We start from the raw sequence: 20,586 nt of genomic DNA, 5'->3' as shown, positions 1-20,586 counted from the left end.
ATACCCGAAGGGCGGTGGAGTGCTCGCGGCGGCTGATTGGTGCTGGGGGTGAGGAAGGAGGGGCTCTGAGCCGGAGGTTTTGTTGTGAGGGTCGGTTGTCAAGCAGCGGCCAATCAGGCCAGGGGATGGAGGCAAGTGGGGGTCGCGCCTGGAGCGGAGCCTCGGCCTGCCGAACCGCAGCTGCAGGTGGAGTGGGCGAGGGGGCGAAGGGGCGAGGCGGCGAGGGGAGGTTGAGCCCTGGGCTGGGCCGAGCCAGGCGGGGCCACGCCGGGATGCGACGGAGAAGGCCCTGGGCAGAGGGGGGCCGGAGCCAGTACTGAGAGGAGTGGGAGGGTTAGGCAAGGCCGAGGGACCATTTCCAGCTTCGGGAGGGGCGAGACCGGTGTGGAGGCCCAAGGGGAAAATCCTGAGAGGCCGGAAGGAGAGCGGGGGGTCTGCAGGAGGAGGGGGGATGAATGGGGACTCTTGAAGCAGGAGAGTGAATGAATGGGGATACTGATAGCAGAGAGAAAGGGGGGGACTTAAGAGGGTCTGGCGAGGCAGGGGCCAAGTTAGGGAGCCCTGGAGACCGGATGTGCACACATAGGCGGCAGGGAGAAGGAGAGAATGGAGAACTAGAGAGGCAGACCTGGGGAATCCAGGAGAAAGGCTTGGGGGAGCGGATAGGAGACTCCATGAGGTCGCCTTTTAATGCTTAAGAGTCATACCGACTCATGTCCAGTCTGGAGGCCTAGTTCCCAGCGCTGTCCTTGGGAATGGCAGGGACCTGGAGTAGTTCCCTTGATACATACTGGACTCCCAGGGCCCTCTTCAAGACTCTCCCTAGAGAAAACTTAAGTCTCTCTCTCTCTCTCTCTCTCTCTCTCTCTCTGTGTCTCTCTCTCTGTCTCTCTCTGTCTCTCTCTGTCTCTCTCTCTCTCTGTCTCTCGGGTGCCTCTCGTGGCCCCCTAAACTTAGTCTCTGACTCCGCCCCCTTCCCATACGTCAGACAAAACTGACTCTCTGAGATCTATCAGAACTGCAGACATGTGGTCTTTCTTCCCCGCCCCACTGCAGCATTTCAGCTGCATTTCAGGCAGCCAGCCTCCTGGAACAGAACCTCCTCCCGTCATCCTGGCCTCTGAGAGAACCTTCTTTTTCTCTGTGCTTCAGTCACCCTGCCTGAGATAGCCCCTCTCCAGATTCTCAAACCCAGCTTGCAGTGGACCTCTTGTTTCTGGTGTCTTTGGTGGGTGTCTGTTTTTATCAAGTGGCCTTGGTCATCCAGGGAGCTGCAGCTGCAGTTCTGTAAACCCAGCGACCTCCTGAGCTTCCCCCGAGTGTTTACTAACAAGCCATCACCTCTGTTTGTATTCCAGCCCAGTGTTGAGCTGAGATGGCTCAAGCCTGACATTCCATGACCCAGGATCCCAAAAGGCATGCACAGGGTGCTGCTGTGGATGATTTAAAACCACGAGGTGGTCTGGAGACGAGGCATTCCCTCTGCCTGCATGTGTGGAAACTCCCTGCCAACTTGATTGGTGGATCTGGGGGGGATCCACCCCCACCCCACAAGGAAAGCACAGTCTGTTGTGGGTGGAGCTTCAGGTGCCAGCCAGCTGAAGGATGGCCACCCCTGTGGTCACCAAGACAGCCTGGAAGTTGCGTGAGTGGCTTGCTTTCTTACCCCCTTTATCCCGGTAGCTGTTTGTTGGTGGGTGGCCTGGACCCTCAACCTTGTCTCCCATTCTTAGCACAAGGGGAGACTCCCAGGCTTTGGCATAAAAAAGACCAACATGCAAATCATGACTTTGGCACTGAGTGACATTGGCTCAGTGACTTAACCTCTCAGAGGTTTAGTTTCCTGTCTGTACGATGAGATCATCACGCTTCCATGCTAGAACTGCTGTGAGATTCAAGTGAGAAAATGAACATAATGAAGCACTTAACAGGATTTCCAGTTAGGCCGGCAGATGGGGTGGTGCCTCTCAAAGATGTCCTTGGTGTTTTCAGACGTCTCTCCAGTCAAGCTCCCCCATCAGATGAGAACATCTTGGGGACTGGGGCGGAGGTGAGAGGGTAGGCAGAGGGCTGCTAATAACCTCTGCAATGTATCTGAATCCAGGTACCACCCACCCCACCATTACTGTAAACTGACAACTCTAAACTCTTTGATCTTAGGACGCTTTTATATTCTTAAAACTTATTGAGAATCCCAAAGAGTTTTTGTTTATGGGACTCATATCTACCCACATTTACCACTTCAGAAGTGAATATTGAGACATTTGAAAACATAATGCACAAACACACTGTTAGTGATGATGTCATCACATGTCATGTATCTTCTGGAAAACTCCACCATATTCTTGTGAGCAGATGAGAGTATAAAAGTCAAACTCCATCTTAGTATTATGATAAAAGTAGTTTTGTTCTCCTGGATCCCCTGAAAGGATCTTGAGGGTCCCACGGTTCCCTGGATCATCTTTTGAGACCTGTTGCTTTGCACCTGGTGCCTCTGTGGGCCATGTTCCTCTAGTAATAACTGGTTGGCATAGATCTGGTGTGTCCAAACTGGTCATCCTTTGCTATGAGCTGTCCCTGGGCTGTTTTCAGAAGCAGGGCCGGGCTCCTCCACTTTTTAACTGTGAGAACCTGAGCAAAACTCTCTGCTGCGTCTCAGTGTCCTCATTTGTAAATGAGAAGATTGGGCCATGTTCAAATTGCTCCTCAGTCCCAGGGTTTAGGGAGAATCATGTTATGGGCTCCCAAGGAGGTGCACTTTGGACAGAATGGCTCTGTATTTATTGGGGTTATGTATATATATACCTTTAACAGCTGGTTTTTCCTGAGAAACCAGGAAAGAACCAGGCACTGGGGAGCCAGTGGAGGGCAAAATAGGCAAGGTCCCGGTACAGTGGGGCTTAGAGTCTGGGGAGCACAGCACATGGGAATCAGGTAATCACACTCACCTGACTCTCCTTCTCTGATTTCAAGCTGGAACTTGTGCTTTAAATCAGTTCACTACATGATAGAGGGGTGGGAGTAGAGGAGTGGGGTGGGCTACCTAAACAGCATGTGGCAGGAAGCTTGGTGGGTTTCAAGGTCTTGGAGGAGGCCATGGGCTGCAGCACTTTGGGGGAAGAATGTGGTGTCGCATAGGCTGGTAAGGTCTTCTGGGACCTTACCCAGCCCTTCTGAGGCTTTGCCTTTATCTGAAAGGTGAAGCCAAGCCATCGGAGCATTCAGGTGGGAGGCGACGTGATCAGGCATTTGGGCATCTGCTGACATGTGCACAGCAGTTTCCGTGGGTATAAATTGTCTAAAGAGCTCAAAGGCCAAATGACCTCTGGCTCCTTGTGGCTCTAGAGTCTGAGGAGGATCAGAAAGTGCTTGTTGAAGCCTAGTTCTTTGCACCTTCTGTTGGCATGCAGGTGCTTAGCACTTCTGACCAGAACACAGTGTCCCCCTAGCTCTGGCTGGGATGTGGGGTCCAGAGTGTGCCCCTGAGCTTGGGAAACCAGCATGAGCCTGGGGCCCCATGGTAGAGCAGCAGCCATCGGCCTGGCCTGCCGTGAGGACTTCTATTTGTTTGCATTTAAATTCAGTACCCAGGCCCGGGCCACTGCAGGATACCATCCTTCAGGCCAGACTGGGAGCTCTTGGGCCAGTGCCCTGTGCCGAAGCCTTCTCTGCCTGATGCCTAAGGAGTGCCCCCTCTCCCCACCCCACCCACTGGTCCCTCCAGGGGTTCCAGCCAATCCCCTGGTCAGGCTGCTTGCAGGGGAGTAGTCTGAGCCCTTCTAGAGGGGCCCAGTCTTCAAATTCCACTTGCCCTAAAATCTGTGGTTCCTTGGGCTGGATGCCCTGTCCCTGGAGCCACCTGCCCAGGCTGGAGCATGGAGACGAGGACCTCATCACTGTCACTCCCCACCATCTCTCAGCGCAGGGCCTCTAGCGGACACCCAGGAAACATTCATGCTATGTATTGATGGCTGTCTCTGCAGGCAGCGGTCCGGAGATGCAGAGAGGGGTGACAGTGGGCCCAGGAGACCCAGTGTGGTGGGACCCAGCCCGAACTTCCCCTGGGAAGGCTGAGAGGCAGGGTGCGCAGCTAGGCCTCCTGGTGGGTCACGTGTGGAGGGCGTCACATGTAGGGAGTGTCTTCAGAGAAGGGGAGGGGCCGTGGGCTGGGGGGTCACAGTGCTCAGGCGGTTTGGCCTCTAGCTGGGTTGGGCAGTCAGTCTGGCCCAACAGAGGCTCATGAACAGATAACTCTGTGACCAGAGCCCCAGGGCACCCATACATCTGTGCTACAGTGTCCAGGGGACAGAAGGCTCCTTGCCGAGGTGTGGACCAGAGAGACGCCCAGCTTCCTCGACTCCAGGGGCAGGGTCCCCTAGGCCCTGGCTCACATTTGGGCCTGCCAGGAGCTCTCACCTGGCTGGGGCTGGCCCCGCCACCCCTTGAGGTGGGATGTCATCTGTGAGGTTGAGTCTGGGACCTAGTCCCCCAGGCAGTTCTGACATCCCCTGTGAGGCATGCCGCGTGGCCAGCATCCTTCCCCAGCCCAGCTTCCCAGCCTCCCTGCGGTCTGAGGCTGGCACCGCGGAGACCCCCAGGCAGGGCAGAGGCTGGAGCAGGCACCGTAGACGGGCCTCTGCAGAGCAGCTGCACCGCCCTCCCCCTCAGCATCGCCCAGGCTGGCCTCCCAGCTGCCTCAGCGCGTCAGCATGTTTCCCTCGTCTGTGTGGGGACACTGTTTCTTTTCTCCCTCTTCTTAGCAGAAACTACTCAGGCCCTGGCTCGGAGTCCCAAGCAGCCTCTTGGTTCCTTGCCTGTTCCTTCCCTGGCGATGCCCTCTGAGACTTACATCTGCTGCACCCTCACCCCCCCCATGCCCAAGCCATGGGCCCTCGGGGCCACCCACAGTGACCTTACCTCCTTCTCTGTCCATTTGGCCCTCACACCTGACCCCTCAGTTCGACTGCCTCCTGCTCCCTCCTCACACAGCCCACCTCCTGGATTTCTCCTGGGCCGCAGTGCCCACTCTCCATGATGTCTAATCTGTAGCCTGCCTAGCAGCCATGAGTATTCAGCCCCTCAGAGAAGCTCACAGGATTGTCCTTAGTGAATCTTCAGCAGTCCAGTGAGCCACGTACCATTATTATCCCCATTTACCCAAGGACGAGTGCAGCACTCAGAGAGGGTGAGCAACTTGTCGAAGGCCACACAGCCTGCAATAGCAGAGCGCAGACCAGAGCCCAGGCCAGGATTGTGACGCTGTGGGCTGAAGCCCTGGCTGAGCTCACCTGGGGACAGCTTGTTTGCCTTCGACCTATACGGTTCTGAAAATGGGTTTCCCCAAGCAGGAACACCAAGCGGCAGTTGAGAGGTTCTTAGGTGGTACGTGGGTCAATATTTCTTATTTCAATTGTTGTTTTTATTTTTCTTTTTCTATCATAGAAAAAATGTAGTGAACATATCAAGCTTGTAATTTTCATGCATGTTATTGCTTAAACGATAGAGCTAAATAAAAGTAGCAAGTCAGTTTTTAAAACTGATCATAGTAACTTAATGATAGTACCCATTCATATGCAGAAAAAGGAAAAAATTCATGAGGCTTAAGGGTAGGATGGGAGTGACTGAAGTTGAGAAATTATTTCTGTCTCAGGCCCAAGCCCTGCACTGTCTCACCGCTCATGGGGTGTGTCTAGGCACCAAAGGGAACCGCAGGGAGCAGGGCCCTTCTTCTGGGCTTCCAGTGCCAGGGATGGGGGCCGAGCAGGATAAGGCCCAGCCTGCCTCCACGTGGCCTGTCAGGCCCCCGACTGTCTTCTCCCTCTGCTCTTCCCTGTATAGAGGAGATCGTGGCCCACGCCAGCAATGTGTCCTCGCTGGTGCTGGGCAAAGCCTCGGGCCGGCTGCTGGCCACGGGCGGGGATGACTGCCGCGTCAACCTGTGGTCCATCAACAAGCCCAACTGCATCATGGTGAGGTTTGGTCGGTGGGCGGGGTGGGGCAGATGGGCAGACCAGGGATGGGCGCTGGGAGTGGGCAGCTCTGCAGAAACCCAGCACATCAGTGCTCCCCCCACACTTGTCTACTCAGGGAAGTCCAGGACAACCCAGATGGCTGGGACAGTGGCCAGTCCTCAGGAATGGGGAGCGGGGGCGGTCATCTGGTTGTGGGAAGGAACTCTGGGGAGCCTGTATGAAAAGGCTAAAATAAGCCTACAGGCCCGAATCTGAGCCTCCCCTGCCCATTGACCTGTCGGCTCTCCTGTCAGTTACATGCAGGGTTATTTTGATTCATTACCCACCTCATTCCACAAAAGGGATTTGAATGCCCCTGGTTGGAGCTGGTTAGAGGACTGGTTCTTTAATAGTGTTAATGAACTGAACTTCGCTTGGCTTGGGAGCCAATACATGAGAGGCAAGTGTTGGTTGAAAGGAAAGGTTGCTTTATTCAGGAGGCTGGCAGCTGGTGGGGAGGCGGTCTTGTGTCCAATAGCCAGTTCCCTGCTATTGATCAGAGGGCAAGAACTTTTACAGGGGAGTTTCAGAGGTGTGTAGTTGATGCAAGGGAGCTACGTGCAGAGCAGCACAACCAGGTCTGGCGTCATCTTGAAGTCGGTTGTGCGGTGGTCCACCCAGCAGCACCTTCAGCCCCACGGTCTGTTTGTTCCCGTTTCTTTGAGGCCAGTTCTCAGAACTGTGGCATCTTAGGCTGTGGTGACAGTCTGGTCGTCATGTAGTCAGCTTCTTCCATCTGGTGGGAGTTTCGATATCTACAAGACAGCTCACAAGATAGGGTTCAGATCAGTATCCACAGTCCTTGAGAAGGAACCAAAGTTCCTCAACTTTGTTTAATGACTAAGCTCTTATTATTTGGTCCTATTTGACTGCTTTCCTTTGCTTCTTCTGCATTTTCCTTATTTCTCTGATTAAATTTGTTCTCTGACAAAAGTTTTTCTCCAGACAAAAGGCAGGCAAAGGACATGGAGGTGGGTGGCGTCTGTCCTAGGAAGGCCCTGTAGGGTTCTGCTCCCATTTCATTAGCACTGTCCCCCTGGTTACACAACTATATTCAATGCCAAAAACCGTTTTCCAAAACAGGAAATCACACAGAAGGGAAACAAATACAGAAATGAGTTATATGCAGTTTGATTATCCAAGGACCATTACATCTGGTACTTCGGTCTGTGTGCTACTAGGGCCTGATACAGACACAGGTGCGTGCACGTGTGTGCAGACTTGTGCCTATGTGTACACGGGCAAACATGCCCACGTGCACACAAATATATAACAGCATGTTTCCAGTACACTGTCTTACTCTTCTGTAGCCTGTTTTTTTTTTAATATAGCAACAGTGCGAGTGTTTTCCTGTGTCAGCAAATACCCTTTTACAACACGATTTTTAATAGCTTTGTGGTATCCCATTGTAGGGTTGAGCCTGGCTCCCAGCGTGGAAGTCACCGCCAGGTTTTTGGCTCAGCCCAGCCACAGTGGGGCACATCCTCGTCTCCCTAAATCTTCAAACAGATCTGCAATCATAAGATTGAATCTGTGGGTGTGTACTGCTTATAAAGCTTTCAAAACATATTGCCAAACTGCCCTCCAGAAGTCAATTTACATTCTCATCGATGGCACTGAAGCTTGCCCTCTCCCCCTACAATCTTGCCGCACAGGGCGGTATTCTTTTGACTCTTGACCGAGTAAAGATAAAAAGGAGGTGAGGTTTATTAGTAGAAACATAATCAACTCAGTGTTCTTATGAGATCCAGCAGACAGCTGAGATCTGACCCAAACCGCGGCCAGGGTTAAGGTCAGAACTGAGATCGGGTTAAGAAGAGAATTGAAATTGTTTTGGGGGGTTCACATGTGTTTGCCTCTCCCTGAAAGTCCAGAGTAACACACCCTAATTGAAAAAGACTCAACAGAGGCTGGTCTGAATTGCGAAGAGTGTCCGTGTTTCCAGCAGAATCACTCCCGGGTCCTCTGGTTTCCAGAGCCCCTGCCTGAGAGCGTGGCTGGGTCCTCTGGTGGGGGTCAGCCCCTGGGGACCTGGGGGCTCCAGAGGCCGCTGACGGGTCAGACCTCAGTTCTGCCATGAGGGCTGGGCCAGGCAGAGTAGAGATGAGAGCAGTTCTGCCTCTGGAGGGCTGGGCCAGGCAGAGTAGAGATGGGAGCACAGTCCAGGAGGACAGTGCTTTGGACTTGGGACTGAAGGGTCAGCTACCCCCCCGCAGGGCCACTCCTGCAGGTGACGTTCCTGTCGGGAGCACAGCGGGCAATGGTGGAGCATGGCTGGGGTCTGGCCCACTTTCAGCCCTGGGAGCCGAGAGGCCTGGGGGGGCCATAGGATCCCTGCTTGATGAGCTTCCCGGGGATCCAGGATTGGGGGCAGCAGCTGAGGGTCTGTTGACACAGCGCACCAAAGCTGCTACCTTCTCTCCTCAGAGCCTGACGGGTCACACGTCCCCCGTGGAGAGCGTCCGCCTCAACACCCCCGAGGAGCTCATTGTGGCCGGCTCCCAGTCGGGCTCCATCCGTGTCTGGGACCTGGAAGCTGCCAAAAGTAGGTGTCCACGCCTGCCTCCCCCCACGCATGCCTGCGGTTGTGCTTGTCCCCAGCTTTCCCGTCCAGCCACTTTCTCCAGGAGGCCTGTGCTGACTAGGTTGGGTGCTTCTCTCCTGGTTCAGTGACCAGATGGTGTGTTTTAGGTTCCAGGGCTGCTTTGGGAGGTCATCCTAGATCCCTCACGCGGGACCTTCTCTCTCCTCCCCTGCCTCTCTCTCTGTAGGCTTGTAGGATTTTCCTCCCAGTGTCCTCAGGTTTCACAGTGAAGGGCTTTGGTGGGCATGTTCTCGTCCCTGTACTGGGTCCTCACTGGGGTCTTGGTCTGTAGACTCATGCCCTCAGTTCTGGGCCAAATAGGGAGTCCCACTTTCCCTAGAATGGGAGCTGCCTCTCAGCCTCACTGGCTGTTGCCACACGGGAATGTGGGCGCAGTGTTGCCAGACTCTACAGATTTTTTAAGAGAAGCTGGGAATCTGGGCGTTTATGTGGAATCCACCCATTTCTAAAGGTTGACAGCTAACTCAACATACTTTTCAGAACACTGTGCAGGCTGACACTCAGAGGTCCAAGTAAAACCTGTTTGCTCACTGCTTTTGCCAGCCTCTAGTCTGGACCTCGCAGCATGCCAGGTGGGAGGCCATCTGCTCCCTGAAGGATGGGAGAGGAAGGAGTTGCGTGGTTTTTTGCCGAGTCTGCCTCTCCCAGAAACAATGCCCTCTTTGCTTGGCTGAGACTTAAAGGTCATTCTGGCCTCTCCTCTGGTGCCTGCAGGATGCTCTGCTGCAGGGTGGTGGCCAGTGGCCACATATGCCCAGTGGCCAGGTTCATTCTGCTCTCGTATAGGTGTTCCTCAAGTTAGGACCTCACTTGAGCCTCTTGGGTGGTACTTGCCCACCCAGTGGCAGACTGTTTCAGAAAGACAGAGCCCCAGGACCTCTTAGATAATAAACGGGCTGCGAGCTTAGCATCTCAGCATGCAGTCCCACTGCCTGGCCACACATAGGACCCACAAGGTGGGGGCATCGCTGGACAAGGGGCGAGGGAGGCTGGGCTCCAGCCAAGAAAGCAGAAAGGCTCAGGCAGCAGGTGGTTCACCTCTAGGAAGCCTCTGCCTGCACCCAGATCCCAGTGGAGGGTGCCAGCCATTTGCCATTCACAGAGGAGCAAGACATAAAGAGAAGGCAAGAGCTGTGATTTCACAGCCGTGACTCTCACGCACAAGGGAGCGTGAGGAATTTCTTGAGGTAGGCAAAGAATGGAGACTAAAGACGTCTGGAATTCCTGAGCCCTGGGCTCCCAGGGCTGGCTGTTCTACAAGCAACCTGTGACACATCCCAGACCTCACTCGCAGAGAGACTGACTCAGGAGAGGGATGGGCCCAGGATCTGGCTTTCATAAGCTTCTAGCTGGTTCTGATGCAAAACCAGGTTGACACTGTCTCCTTTTTTGACAGATGGGTAGACAGGCCCAAGGAGGGCCCTGAGCTTGGTAAAGACTCCACGGCTGGGGTGTCTGACCTCGAATCCTGGTGTCAGGACTCCCATCCCAGTGCTGTCTGCCCTGCCATTTGGCAGGGGTGGGTGGGTTTCAGTGACAGAAGAGAAACTTGCCCTCAGCATTCTCGGCAGGAAGAGGACCTTGGGGCCACCTCCACCCCCACCCATCACAGTGTGGGTGGGAATGATACAGAGGCAAACTGGCACCTCACGCGTAGAAAGGGGTTGGTAAAGGGTTGCCTGGCTGTGGCTTCAGTTGCCCATCACTGTAGGGTCCAGCTGCTCAGCTGGAGGGTTTGGAAGTTCCCATGTGGGGTAGACAGGCCCTGGAGGCCCCTCCTCTCTGCAGCTCCTGGATCCCGTGACCAAGTGGGGCATCAGGAGGCTCCAAGAGTCCTCCCAGGACCGAAGAGCGAGGGCAGAAATCACATCAGAAGAATGTGGTCCTGCCTGCTTTCCATGGAGAGCCAGAGGGCGAGGGCGGGTCAGCCCAGGATCCCACAGGAAGGCGGTCTGGGCTTCATGAAGCCGGCCTACGCAGGGGTGGGACCTGCCGCATCCTCTGGGGTGGGGCAGGATTTTAGAAGCCTGGCTCTGGGATGCAAAGCAGGTGGGCTGGCAGGGGCGGCGTGGACTGGAGCATGTGCGAGAGGAGTGTGCACCCTCCAGGGCCTGGACTGGGCTGCATGTGCCCGAAGACCCCTTGGCCAAAAAGGCAGTGCTGAGCCCCCGGTGGCATGTGACAACTACAGTGTGGGGAGGGCAGCTGCTCAGATTTTAGGGTCTTCGAATTTTGTCCTTAAAGCATTATGTCTGGAGTCTGCTTGAACACCTGCTCCAACAGAGTGCTCACTACCTCACAAGGCAGCCTGTTTCACCTTGGCTCAAACCTGAGGATCACTGGACTGCCACACTTCTTTGCGCCAGCACCCCTGGCAAGATCAGTTTCATTCAAACAGCAGATCTTCTAAAAAGCAAGGCATATGAGGCCAGAGAGAAGAGGCAAATTTGAGTGGTACCAGAGAAAGCTCTGATACAGAAACGCAAGCCTCCCTCATCCACCACCTACTGACATCCTGCTCAGATACCACCTCCTCCAAAAAGTCCCCCTGGATTTCTGTTTTCAACCTAGCAGCTTCTCCCCCGCCTTGGACCGCTCCTGCATCCCTCTCCTCGCGCTGTCTCGGGTATGATGGGATGCCTGGCAGGTCATAAGCTCCGTGTCCACAGGGCCTAAACCGAGTGCAGCAGCTGCTCGACTCTGCTGACTCCGGGGCTTCACTCTTGTGAGAACACGTTGGCACAAGCCCAGTGGCACAAGCCACATGGCGCTTGCAGGGAGTTTTCTGGGGGCTCATGTAATGGCAGAAATGGCTGGCATCTCTCGGGAGGAAAATAAGAAAAGTTAGTTGTTAGGGTGGTAGGACTCTAGTTGAGCTTCCTCCCCATCTTGAAAGTCTGTGTAACTGTTGTGTTTTTCTGTGCTGTCAGTATGAAAGCACACACAGAAACGAACACTGAAGCTCTTTCTCTGCTCGCCGTCCTGTTCGCCTCTCACACCACTGTCTGCTCTCTCCCTTGTTAGTCCTTCGCACACTTATGGGACACAAAGCCAACATCTGCAGCCTGGATTTCCACCCATATGGCGAGTTTGTAGCCTCGGGTTCCCAGGACACAAACATCAAGGTGAGACACCACTCAGCACCCTGGCTCTCCCAGGACTGGGCCGCCAGTGGAACCAGGCTGTTGAGTCCCACCCGAGGGGGTGGGCTTCGGCTCTGCGGGGGCACCTCCCACTTGTGCTGCAGCATCCATGTCCCCCCAGCCCCACCCAGGCAGGGAGATGTAGGAGCACTGGCCAGACATTTGTACTCGGAATGCCCAGCTTTACTGAGCAGTTTCCAGACCCCTGTCATTTTGGGGTGTAGTGACCTGGAGGTGCTCAGAGCCCGTCTCTGCTCATGGCCGTCTACTGCCCTCTGACCCAAGCTCCAGGACTGAGCTTGGCTAGGCCTCCCCAGCGCAGCCCAACTTTGTTGTGATCTGTCCTGACCCCGGCCCCTTTCTACTCCCCACTTCACAGCTCTGGGACATCAGGAGGAAAGGCTGTGTCTTCCGATACAGGGTAAGTGAGGCCCCTCTGTCCATCATTCCACAAGCACCCTGAGGGCATGGAGCCTGGGGCAGTGCCCAGACCCTGGAAGGGGCTGGAGGAGCTGCTCATCCAGCCTGGGTGAGAACGTGAGAAACAAGAAGTCCAGATGAGAAACGTGCATCTGGAGCAGAGCAGGGGTGCGCTGGGTGGCCCACCTGGACACCCAGCTTTCCATGCCTCCCCACAGAACCGTGTTCACCGAACTGTGCTCCACAGTTTGTAGGCTGGTAATAGGTGTTATTAAGTGAAGTGGGTTCCTGTTCATATGAGTTTCAAAGCACTGAGTTTAATAATTATTTTTCGAAGTTGTTAGACCCTTTGACATAAGAGGAGGCATTTAACTCTCCAAAAAGAGGCACAGGACACATTGCTCCTCAACCTGTAAGACCATGAGGTCTTGATCTCCTGGAGTGTCCTGTAGGACTGGGGGTCCGTGACCACCTGTGGAAAGGCGTTTCTCTGTGGCACCTCCCGCAGGTGGCCATCTGTCACCTCTCTGCCTGCTCCCGGGAAGCACTTGCTTGTGGAGGGCAGGGAGGAGTAGGGGGTGGGGAGGGAAGCCCACAGGGCCCAGCCCCTCCAGCGCTCATGCTGTGTCCTGTCCTCAGGGGCACAGCCAGGCTGTGCGGTGTCTCCGGTTCAGCCCCGACGGGAAGTGGTTGGCATCAGCCGCAGATGACCACACGGTGAAGGTAGCTCCCAGCCAGACGTGGGCCCAGGGCTGGGGACTGGGGTCTGCTGATCACACCCAGGTTGGGTCTTCACCTCCCTCCCCATCGGGCTCGCCCGCCCCAAGACTGTCCAGAGTGGGAGGTGGTTCGTGGATAAAGAGCACGGGCTGGATGAGAGGGTGATCCGGAGGCTGAGGACCAGGCTGGTCCTGACCTCCAGCCCACCCTGCCCCAGCTCTGGGATCTGACTGCTGGCAAGATGATGTCCGAGTTCCCTGGCCACACGGGGCCTGTCAACGTGGTGGAGTTCCACCCCAACGAGTACCTCCTGGCTTCTGGCAGCTCTGACAGGTGAGGAGGAGGAACAAGGCCTGTGGCCTGTGACTGCCACACCTCTGTTCTTTGGGTGTGTTTCTGTCCCAGTCTGTCTTTGGGTCCTGGGTGTCACATCCTACCTGGACTGAACTGACTGCCAACCAAGCCAGCCTGGGACCCAGTCACATCTCTCTCCTGACTCCAGTTCCCCGGCCCCAATGTCCTGGGCCTTGCTGGGGTGTCTGGATCTAAGGCAGATGTCCACCTCCCACATGCTTAAGAGTGGCCCTGACCTGGGGGTGGGTGGGCAAGTGTCTGCAGAAAAGCGGGTTTTCCCAGCCACCGGCCTGCGGATAAACCAGCATGGGGCCTGGCTTTCTCTGCAGAACCATCCGTTTCTGGGACCTGGAGAAATTCCAGGTGGTGAGCTGTATCGAAGGGGAGCCCGGGCCTGTCAGGTAGGCGGGCGGTGGGCGGGGCCTCCTCCTGGCCGTGGGGCATGGCTGCGGTGGCCCTTTCCTTTCTCCACTTCCGCTCTGGTCCTGGGTTCCCCGGAGCCTCTCCAGAGGCTTCTGACCCACGGGCCCCTCTTGCCTGGCCCAGGAGCATCCTCTTCAACCCCGATGGCTGCTGCCTGTACAGTGGCTGCCAGGACTCGCTGCGCGTCTATGGCTGGGAGCCCGAGCGCTGCTTTGATGTGGTCCTCGTCCATTGGGGCAAGGTGGCCGACCTGGCCATCTGCAACAACCAGCTGGTGAGAGAGCCACCGCCCACCTTGCATCTTTCTGCCGGGCCGCCGGCCTCCTCCCGCTCAGGTCCCCAACTCCCTCCTGGCCCTGTGGGGACCCTACCCTCAGAGCCCCATGAAGGGTCCCGCCCCAGCTCTTCCATTTCCTGCAGATAGGCGTGGCCTTCTCCCAGAGCAACGTCTCCTCTTACGTCGTGGACCTGACGCGGGTCACCAGGACAGGCACGGTGGCCCGGGACCCCGTGCAAGACAGCCGGCCTCCGACGCAGCAGCCGCCCCACCCCAGTGCCCCGCTTCGCCGCATCTACGAGCGGCCCAGCACCGCCTGCAGCAAGCCTCAGAGGTGGGGTGCTCGGGGCCTTGGAGGACACTGGGGGGTGCAAGAGGTGAGCCCCCCAGCCTCACCGCCCCCCCCCTCCCCGCCTCCCTTTGCTCGGCCGGCCCCCCAGGGTGAAACAGAACTCGGAGAGTGAGCGCCGCAGCCCCAGCAGCGAGGACGACCGGGACGAGCGGGAGTCTCGGGCGGAGATCCAGAACGCAGAGGACTACAATGAGATCTTCCAGCCCAAGAACAGCATCAGTGAGGCTCTCCCCTCCCTTCCCATCCCCGCCTAGCCCCACCATTCCCCTCTGGGACGCAGAGGCAGATGGTCCTTTCCAGGATGGTGTCCACGTTGCTGCGCCCCCCTTAGCCTAATTTCTCACCCACATCTGGGCCTGGCTCTGTCCCCAGGTCCTCTAGGCCCCAGCAGAAGCCCAGCAGCCCCTCGGTGCTCAGCTTGCCAGGGGCCAGGGCATGAGGAGGGGCAAGCCTGAGGGTTCAAACCCTAGGAACAGATCACGGTCTACAGCTGTATGTGTACCCTGGAACCACTTGCCCATCTCCTGCATCCTATGGGGCCCTGGGGTCCCCGCTGACTGGGCCCTGAGGGCTCAGACAGCAGCCCTGGGCTGGCCCATGTGAGTCCCCAGCCCCCTTCACCTCTGCAGGTCGGACGCCACCCCGAAGAAGTGAGCCCTTCCCTGCACCCCCAGAAGATGGTGAGTCGGGGCAGAGCCTGGCCTCCCGGGCTCCCCAGTCTTCCTCTTCCAGGCTGCCCCTCCCACAGGACAGTTCCAAGCCTCTCTCTCCCCTTGGGTCTTTTCCCTCCATTCACCCAAAAAGCACCTAGTGTGTGCCAGGTGCTGCGCTAGACCCTGGTAACAGCGTGAAAAAGTAGGCAGGTGCTCACACCCAGTGAGGAAGGCAGGTGGTAGACAGCCGTGTGGGAGGAGGAGCCAGGCGTGGTGAGAGGCACTAGGGCCCGTGTAGATGGGGAACTGTGAAGCTCTGCAGAGGCGGTGCATCAGGCAGGGCTGGGGACCAGGTGAGGAGATGGGAGGGAACAGCCTCAGGTGGGAGGGAGCTAAGAGGAGGGCGGGGGTTTGGGGGGCCAGGTCCCCAGGCCCTGGGAGTTGGGTTTCGCTGCTGGAGGATTTAAGAGGGGGGAAAAACCTGATCTGCTTTATGATTGGAGAAGGTGGGACGGGGCACCCTCATCTTCCAGCCCAGCCTCACCCCTCCCCCGCCATCAGCTTTCTCCTCAAGGGGCCATCTTCCCGAGCCCCTAAAGCTGGGATTCTGAAGCACCTCTCTCTCCCACACTCCTATTCACCATCCACTCAGCACCAACCCCCCCTGCAGAACACACTCCATTCCTAGTGAGGTGTCAGGGCCACCACTCCCTGGGTCCCATCCACATGTGGTGCTTGGTTCCTGCTTTCTGCCAGACCTGTGGTTGAGTAGGTGGAGAGGGAGGGGCCAGGCCCACCCCCTCCGCCAGACCTCCCCTGTTAGAGGCGAGGCGCCACCCAGAGTCCCAGCCCAAGCCCTGCCTTCCCGCCTGTCCCTTCTCCCGACCTGACCTGACCCAGTGATCTTTCCCTTCTATCTCCAGACATGGCCACAGCCAAGGAGGCAGCAAAGCCCAGCCCAGCCACAGACGCACAGTTCCCAGTGCCAAACATATGTCCAGGCGGAGCGGGCACGGTATGAGGCTCAGAGGGCCTGGTGTCCTGAATCAGGGCTGGGGTGACCCTTGCTGGAGAGAGGGGCAGAGGGGGAGGCCTTGGGCTGGCTGGCTGCCTGCTAACTCCAGACCCTTCCAGCTTGAGGTCCTATCCAGGCCCCCAGTTGTCACTTCCACCCCTGCACCCAAGGCCGAGCCTGCCATCTTTCCTGCCACCCGCAATGAGCCCATCGGACTGAAGGCCTCCGACTTCCTGCCTGTGAGTGGGGGGCCCAGGCTGAGAGTGGGTGGAGGCCCATGGGGCAAGGGCAGAACTTGGTTGCCACCATCCGGGCACCCGTCCCACACAGGCCGTGAAGATCCCCCAGCAGGCAGAGCTGGTCGACGAGGATGCCATGTCCCAGATCCGCAAAGGCCATGACACCATGTGCGTCGTGCTCACCAGCCGCCACAAGAACCTGGACACTGTGCGGGGTGTGTGGACCACAGGCGATATCAAGGCAAGTGCCACCTCTGCCTGGGCTTGGAGCTGAGCTGAGAATAGAGCTTCCTGGAGTGGGGTTGGAGGGGTGGCAGGCGGCTCCGGTCACCACACCTTGCAGTTTTATGTACACACCCCAATAAAGCCCGTGATCACATCACACCCAGGCAGGGCCACTGTGTCCCTGGTCCCCACTAACAGGCGCTCTGTTTGCACAGACATCGGTGGACTCAGCCGTGGCCATCAATGACCTGTCTGTGGTCGTAGACCTCCTTAACATTGTCAACCAGAAGGCGTGAGTGGCCATGACGGGGGATGGGAGGTGGGGGGCGTGGGCAGGGCCAGGTGCTGAGAGCACGTGTCCCTGGCCCTCTCCCCAGCTCCCTGTGGAAACTGGATCTGTGCACCACGGTTCTGCCGCAGATCGAGAAACTTCTGCAGAGCAAGTATGAGAGGTATGCGTGGGGAAGCCACACCTGCCTCACAGCGGGGCGGGGTGGAGGTGGACCACAGGAAAGACCCCCAGGGCTGGGGCACATGTTGGGGGGCTGCACCACGCTGCTGTCCCCTCCGAAGTTGGAAGGCCAGTGACCACAAGTCCATGCTGCCTCTGGCCCCGGCTCTGCCCTGCTTTGTCTCCGTGAGCCATGCGCTCTGTGTGTTTGATTCTATCCATCCCTCTGCCCTTGCAGCTACGTCCAGACGGGCTGCACCTCCCTGAAGCTGATCCTGCAGCGGTTTCTGCCCCTCATCACAGACATCCTGGCGGCCCCGCCCTCTGTGGGTGTGGACATCAGCCGGGAGGAGAGGTGAGGAACCCGGGCAGTGGGGAGGGGTGTGTGGCATGTCTGTCTGTGTCTGTGTGTGCACGCCACGTCAGGCAAGAGCACACAGGCCTGCTTGTTGATGGCCCTGGTGAAACAGCCAACAGAGGCAATCACTGTGCCTGGGACAGTCGCTCAGGGCACGCGGTGGGGTTACCAGAGCCTGGGCTCCTCCATGGCCTGGTCTGGCCTGGGCCCTGCTCTTTGGGTCTCAGCCTTCCCCTGGGAGGAGGGTTGGTGTGGTTAGTACAGGAAAGGCCCTGGGGTTGGGCGGGGGTCATGGGACTGTGCCGGCTGGCCACCTCCAGTGCTGACCCTATGCCCACAGGCTGCACAAGTGCCGGCTCTGCTACAAGCAGCTCAAGAGCATCAGCAGCCTCGTCAAGAGCAAGTCGGGTTTGAGCGGCCGCCACGGCAGTGCCTTCCGCGAGCTGCACCTGCTCATGGCCAGCTTGGACTGAGGGGCCCAGAGAGTGGGGGCACCCTCAGGCCTGGCCTTGGCCCCCACTCCTGTTCCCTGTGCGCCCACCAGCCCATAGAGCCTCTGCCCGGCCCCCACTGCTGCCCTGTGGCCACCCTGGAGGCAGCAGCGCTGGCCCACTGGCTACTCCTCAGCCCTGAACTCTGACAACTTCTCTGCAGCAACAGTTGCCCAGCTTTGTCCAACTCCTGCTTCCTGGGGCAGTGAACTGAGCCCTGGGGCTGCTGCTGTAAGGGGCTGCTGCTGTAATTTATAAGGTGAATTTTATTAAATTTGTAACTATTCCCCGCTTTCCTTGCTGGGAGGTGCATCCTCGGGCAGCCACAAGGCTCTCCTGGGCCCCTGATGGCTTCTTCAGAGAGCAGACCGCTCCTTCTCCCAAGACCCAGAGGTGGTGCGCCACGCTGGGTGGCCAGCAGGGGGCAGCAGAGTGATAGGCCGGTGGGAAGGGGTCAGTTCAGACTAATCTGGGGGAAGGTGGGCACAGCAACTCCGTTTCATGGCCAGAAGAAACAGGTGAGGGGTGGGCTCAGGCTCTCCAGCCCAGCCCCTCTGTCTCAGCCACTCCCACCTGTCCAGTGGATGCCTCTGAGGCCAGTCGGCAGCTGTACCCTGCAGGGGGCTGGGACTCCAGCCTTGCAGTGGGGCCACTTACTGTGGTGGCTGATCCAGAGCTCACCGCCCTCCCTCCACCCCCGGAGGCCTCCAGGGATGGGACCAGAAAGGCCACTACCCCATGCTCTGAACAGCTGCCCCTCCCTGCAGGGCCCCCAGTGCTGGCTGGCCAGAACAGCTCCCCTGACCCAGAGGTCACCCTGCTTCTCCTCCTGAGGCCACTTCAGCTCATTTGGTGCAAGGACCCCACAGAGCCCTGCACATGTTTCCCCAAGGCTGGGACCAGGTGCAGACCAGCACCACTTCCATGGTGGGGAGCCTGGTGGGCATGGCACCCATGGTTGGGGTGCTGTAGGCAGAGGGAGGAGGTGGGTAGCACTGACCTATGGCCATTCACCTAAGGGGGCAAGGCCAGGGCAGACGGCAGGCAGTGGAGTAGGGACCACTGTGCTAGGTTTTTGGCAAGCCTTTGGAGAGCTTGAGTTTCCCGTTTATTAGGTAAAGGTGCCAGTACTTGTATGGGTCAATCATGATAAGGATGGGGGGAGGACACTTGATCCTGACTTAGTGGGTGACAAGCCAGCACTGGGGAACCACCCACAACATGCCAACACCCTGCTCCCTGCATCTGATCAGGGGCTCACAAGACCAACTCTTCCAGACAGTGCTTGTGTAAAAAGGTTATTTAATAAGTAAAAATGGCTAAGCTTCCAAAAGTTCTTAAATAGGATTTCAGAGGGAGGAAAATGTCAAGAGGCTAGTGAGCAGGGAGACAGCCTGGTGCCAGGCAGAAGAGGGGAGCAGCAAGATCCCCACCCACTGACCTCCTGCCAGCCATAAATAAAGCCCGACCCGCCGCGGGAGCGGGCCTCCTGTGTACATCTAGGAACACTGTATACACGCCTGGCGAGATGCTCTACTCCCGGAGAAGAGCAGGACAGGGCTGCCCACCAACCGCCCAGCTCCCACAGTTCCTGTGCCTTCTGGAGAGGCCCTGCGGGCTGGGGAGGGTTGGGCCAGCCCAGGCGAGGGCCCACCCTCCCACACGACACACTTGCCCTCCCCGCAAGGGCCCACACTGATGGCCTGGGCCTGCCCTTCCAGCCCGTGCCACCTGCACCCAGAGCCACAGCCAAGAGACATGGTTTCCTTCTGAACATGTTTCTCATCTCTAAGGGGAGATGGGGTCAAAGAGGCGCCTCCACTCTGGCCTCTGCTTCACAGGCTCCAGATGCTGCAGCAGGGGTGGGCCAGCCACGCATGGAGACCCAGTCGCTGGTCCCTGGTCCGGCAGGGTGGGCATGTCCATCACACAGGCAATGGCCTGGACTTCCCTATGGGAGGGGATAGGTTTTGTCAGCACCGGGACTGTCAGCCTCTGTCCTAGAGCAGGAGGCAGCCGCGCAGAAGCACACAGACAGCAGGCAGCGAGCCCCAGACCCAGCCAGCTTCCCGGCACAGCCCTGCAACCCGAGGCGGCCAGGCAGGCGGGTGGGCGGGCAGCCCTGGGCTGCTGGCCCCCACACTCACCTGGAGACTCTGCAGCCCCAGCCGTCAGGCTGAAATCAAAGCAACAGGTGTCTCACTGGTAGGCTTCCCTTGGGCTGGGACCCACCCCCCAGGACCCTGCTGCCCATACCCCCTTTAGACTCAAAACATTTGCCAGGCCCTTCTGTGAGTGGGTCAAGCTGGGGACTGGAGCCCCGGATTCTAATCACCCATCCACGGCCTAGTTGGGAGGCCATGTCTTTCATGAACCCAGCCTCAGAGAATTGCGTCCTGGGCCTCACATCAGCGGCCTAGCTAGGAGTCCAGAGGGCTGGCCTCCCCTCCTGACACTCCATCTCCAAGGGGCCTTCAGTTTCCCATCAATAAAATGGACCCAGCACTGTCTGCCCTGACTACTTCCCAGGGCCAAGGAAGGTTGTGAAAGTGGTCTGCAGAAGTTTTATAAATTTAAAGCCCACTCCAATAAGGGCAGCCCAGTGGCTGTGATCAGCCTATGGGGGAGGCTCCCCACCCTGGCTCACTCCCTGAAGACTCACCTGAGGGCTGCAGCTTCCTTCTGATGGAGCCTGGGCGGCTAGTGGTCCCAGAGCCGGGGGCCGAATGGGCTCGCGCTGAGGGCTGTGGTGTCTGGCAAGCTGACTCCCACTGTGGGCAGAGAAGGGCAGGTGGGTGGGTCCCCTGCCACCCATGTGTTTCCCCTCCCCAGCCACCCCAAACTGTTTT

General features: G+C 57.7%; 2 protein-coding genes across 10 annotated transcripts in view; one reads left to right on the top strand and one right to left on the bottom strand.

The window, feature by feature from the left end:
* The first annotated feature begins 34 nt into the window (after positions 1–34).
* Positions 35–18,029, top strand: KATNB1 (katanin regulatory subunit B1). 4 transcript variants are annotated; one of them, XM_027516446.1, is made up of 20 exons: positions 79–186; positions 1,359–1,645; positions 5,839–5,969; positions 8,439–8,556; positions 11,641–11,741; positions 12,139–12,180; positions 12,819–12,902; positions 13,117–13,232; positions 13,583–13,654; positions 13,800–13,950; positions 14,097–14,287; positions 14,394–14,524; positions 14,935–14,985; positions 15,882–15,973; positions 16,093–16,212; positions 16,304–16,453; positions 16,653–16,729; positions 16,815–16,889; positions 17,127–17,243; positions 17,587–18,029. In XM_027516446.1, exons 2-20 carry the CDS (start codon positions 1,606–1,608, stop codon positions 17,717–17,719), a joined length of 1,992 nt encoding a protein of 663 aa, XP_027372247.1. In that variant the 5' UTR covers positions 79–186; positions 1,359–1,605; the 3' UTR covers positions 17,720–18,029. The 4 variants fall into 4 exon arrangements, with proteins under 4 accessions (XP_027372245.1, XP_027372247.1, XP_027372248.1 ...); XM_027516447.1 differs by having other exon boundaries at positions 177–1,228; XM_027516444.1 differs by lacking the exon at positions 5,839–5,969 and having other exon boundaries at positions 35–186.
* A 993-nt stretch (positions 18,030–19,022) lies between these two features.
* Positions 19,023–20,586, bottom strand: part of KIFC3 (kinesin family member C3) — a 34,604-nt gene continuing 33,040 nt past the window's right edge. For 4 of the 6 annotated variants that reach the window (XM_027516438.1, XM_027516443.1, XM_027516441.1 and 1 more), the window contains 2 exons: positions 20,400–20,508; positions 19,023–19,688 (listed from right to left, as the gene is read on the bottom strand). In XM_027516438.1, the coding sequence (XP_027372239.1) occupies positions 19,663–19,688; positions 20,400–20,508 (135 nt within the window). In that variant the 3' untranslated portion in view covers positions 19,023–19,662. Of the gene's footprint in view, positions 19,689–19,884; positions 19,914–20,399; positions 20,509–20,586 lie in introns of all 6 variants that reach the window. The other 2 variants (XM_027516439.1, XM_027516440.1) reach the window with 1 other exon arrangement.

This window comes from Bos indicus x Bos taurus, chromosome 18 (genome assembly GCF_003369695.1).
Source record: "Bos indicus x Bos taurus breed Angus x Brahman F1 hybrid chromosome 18, Bos_hybrid_MaternalHap_v2.0, whole genome shotgun sequence".
Lineage (NCBI taxonomy): Eukaryota > Metazoa > Chordata > Mammalia > Artiodactyla > Bovidae > Bos > Bos indicus x Bos taurus.
The sequence above is the reverse complement of the archived record's forward strand: the minus strand, read 5'-3'. Positions and strand labels throughout refer to the sequence as shown.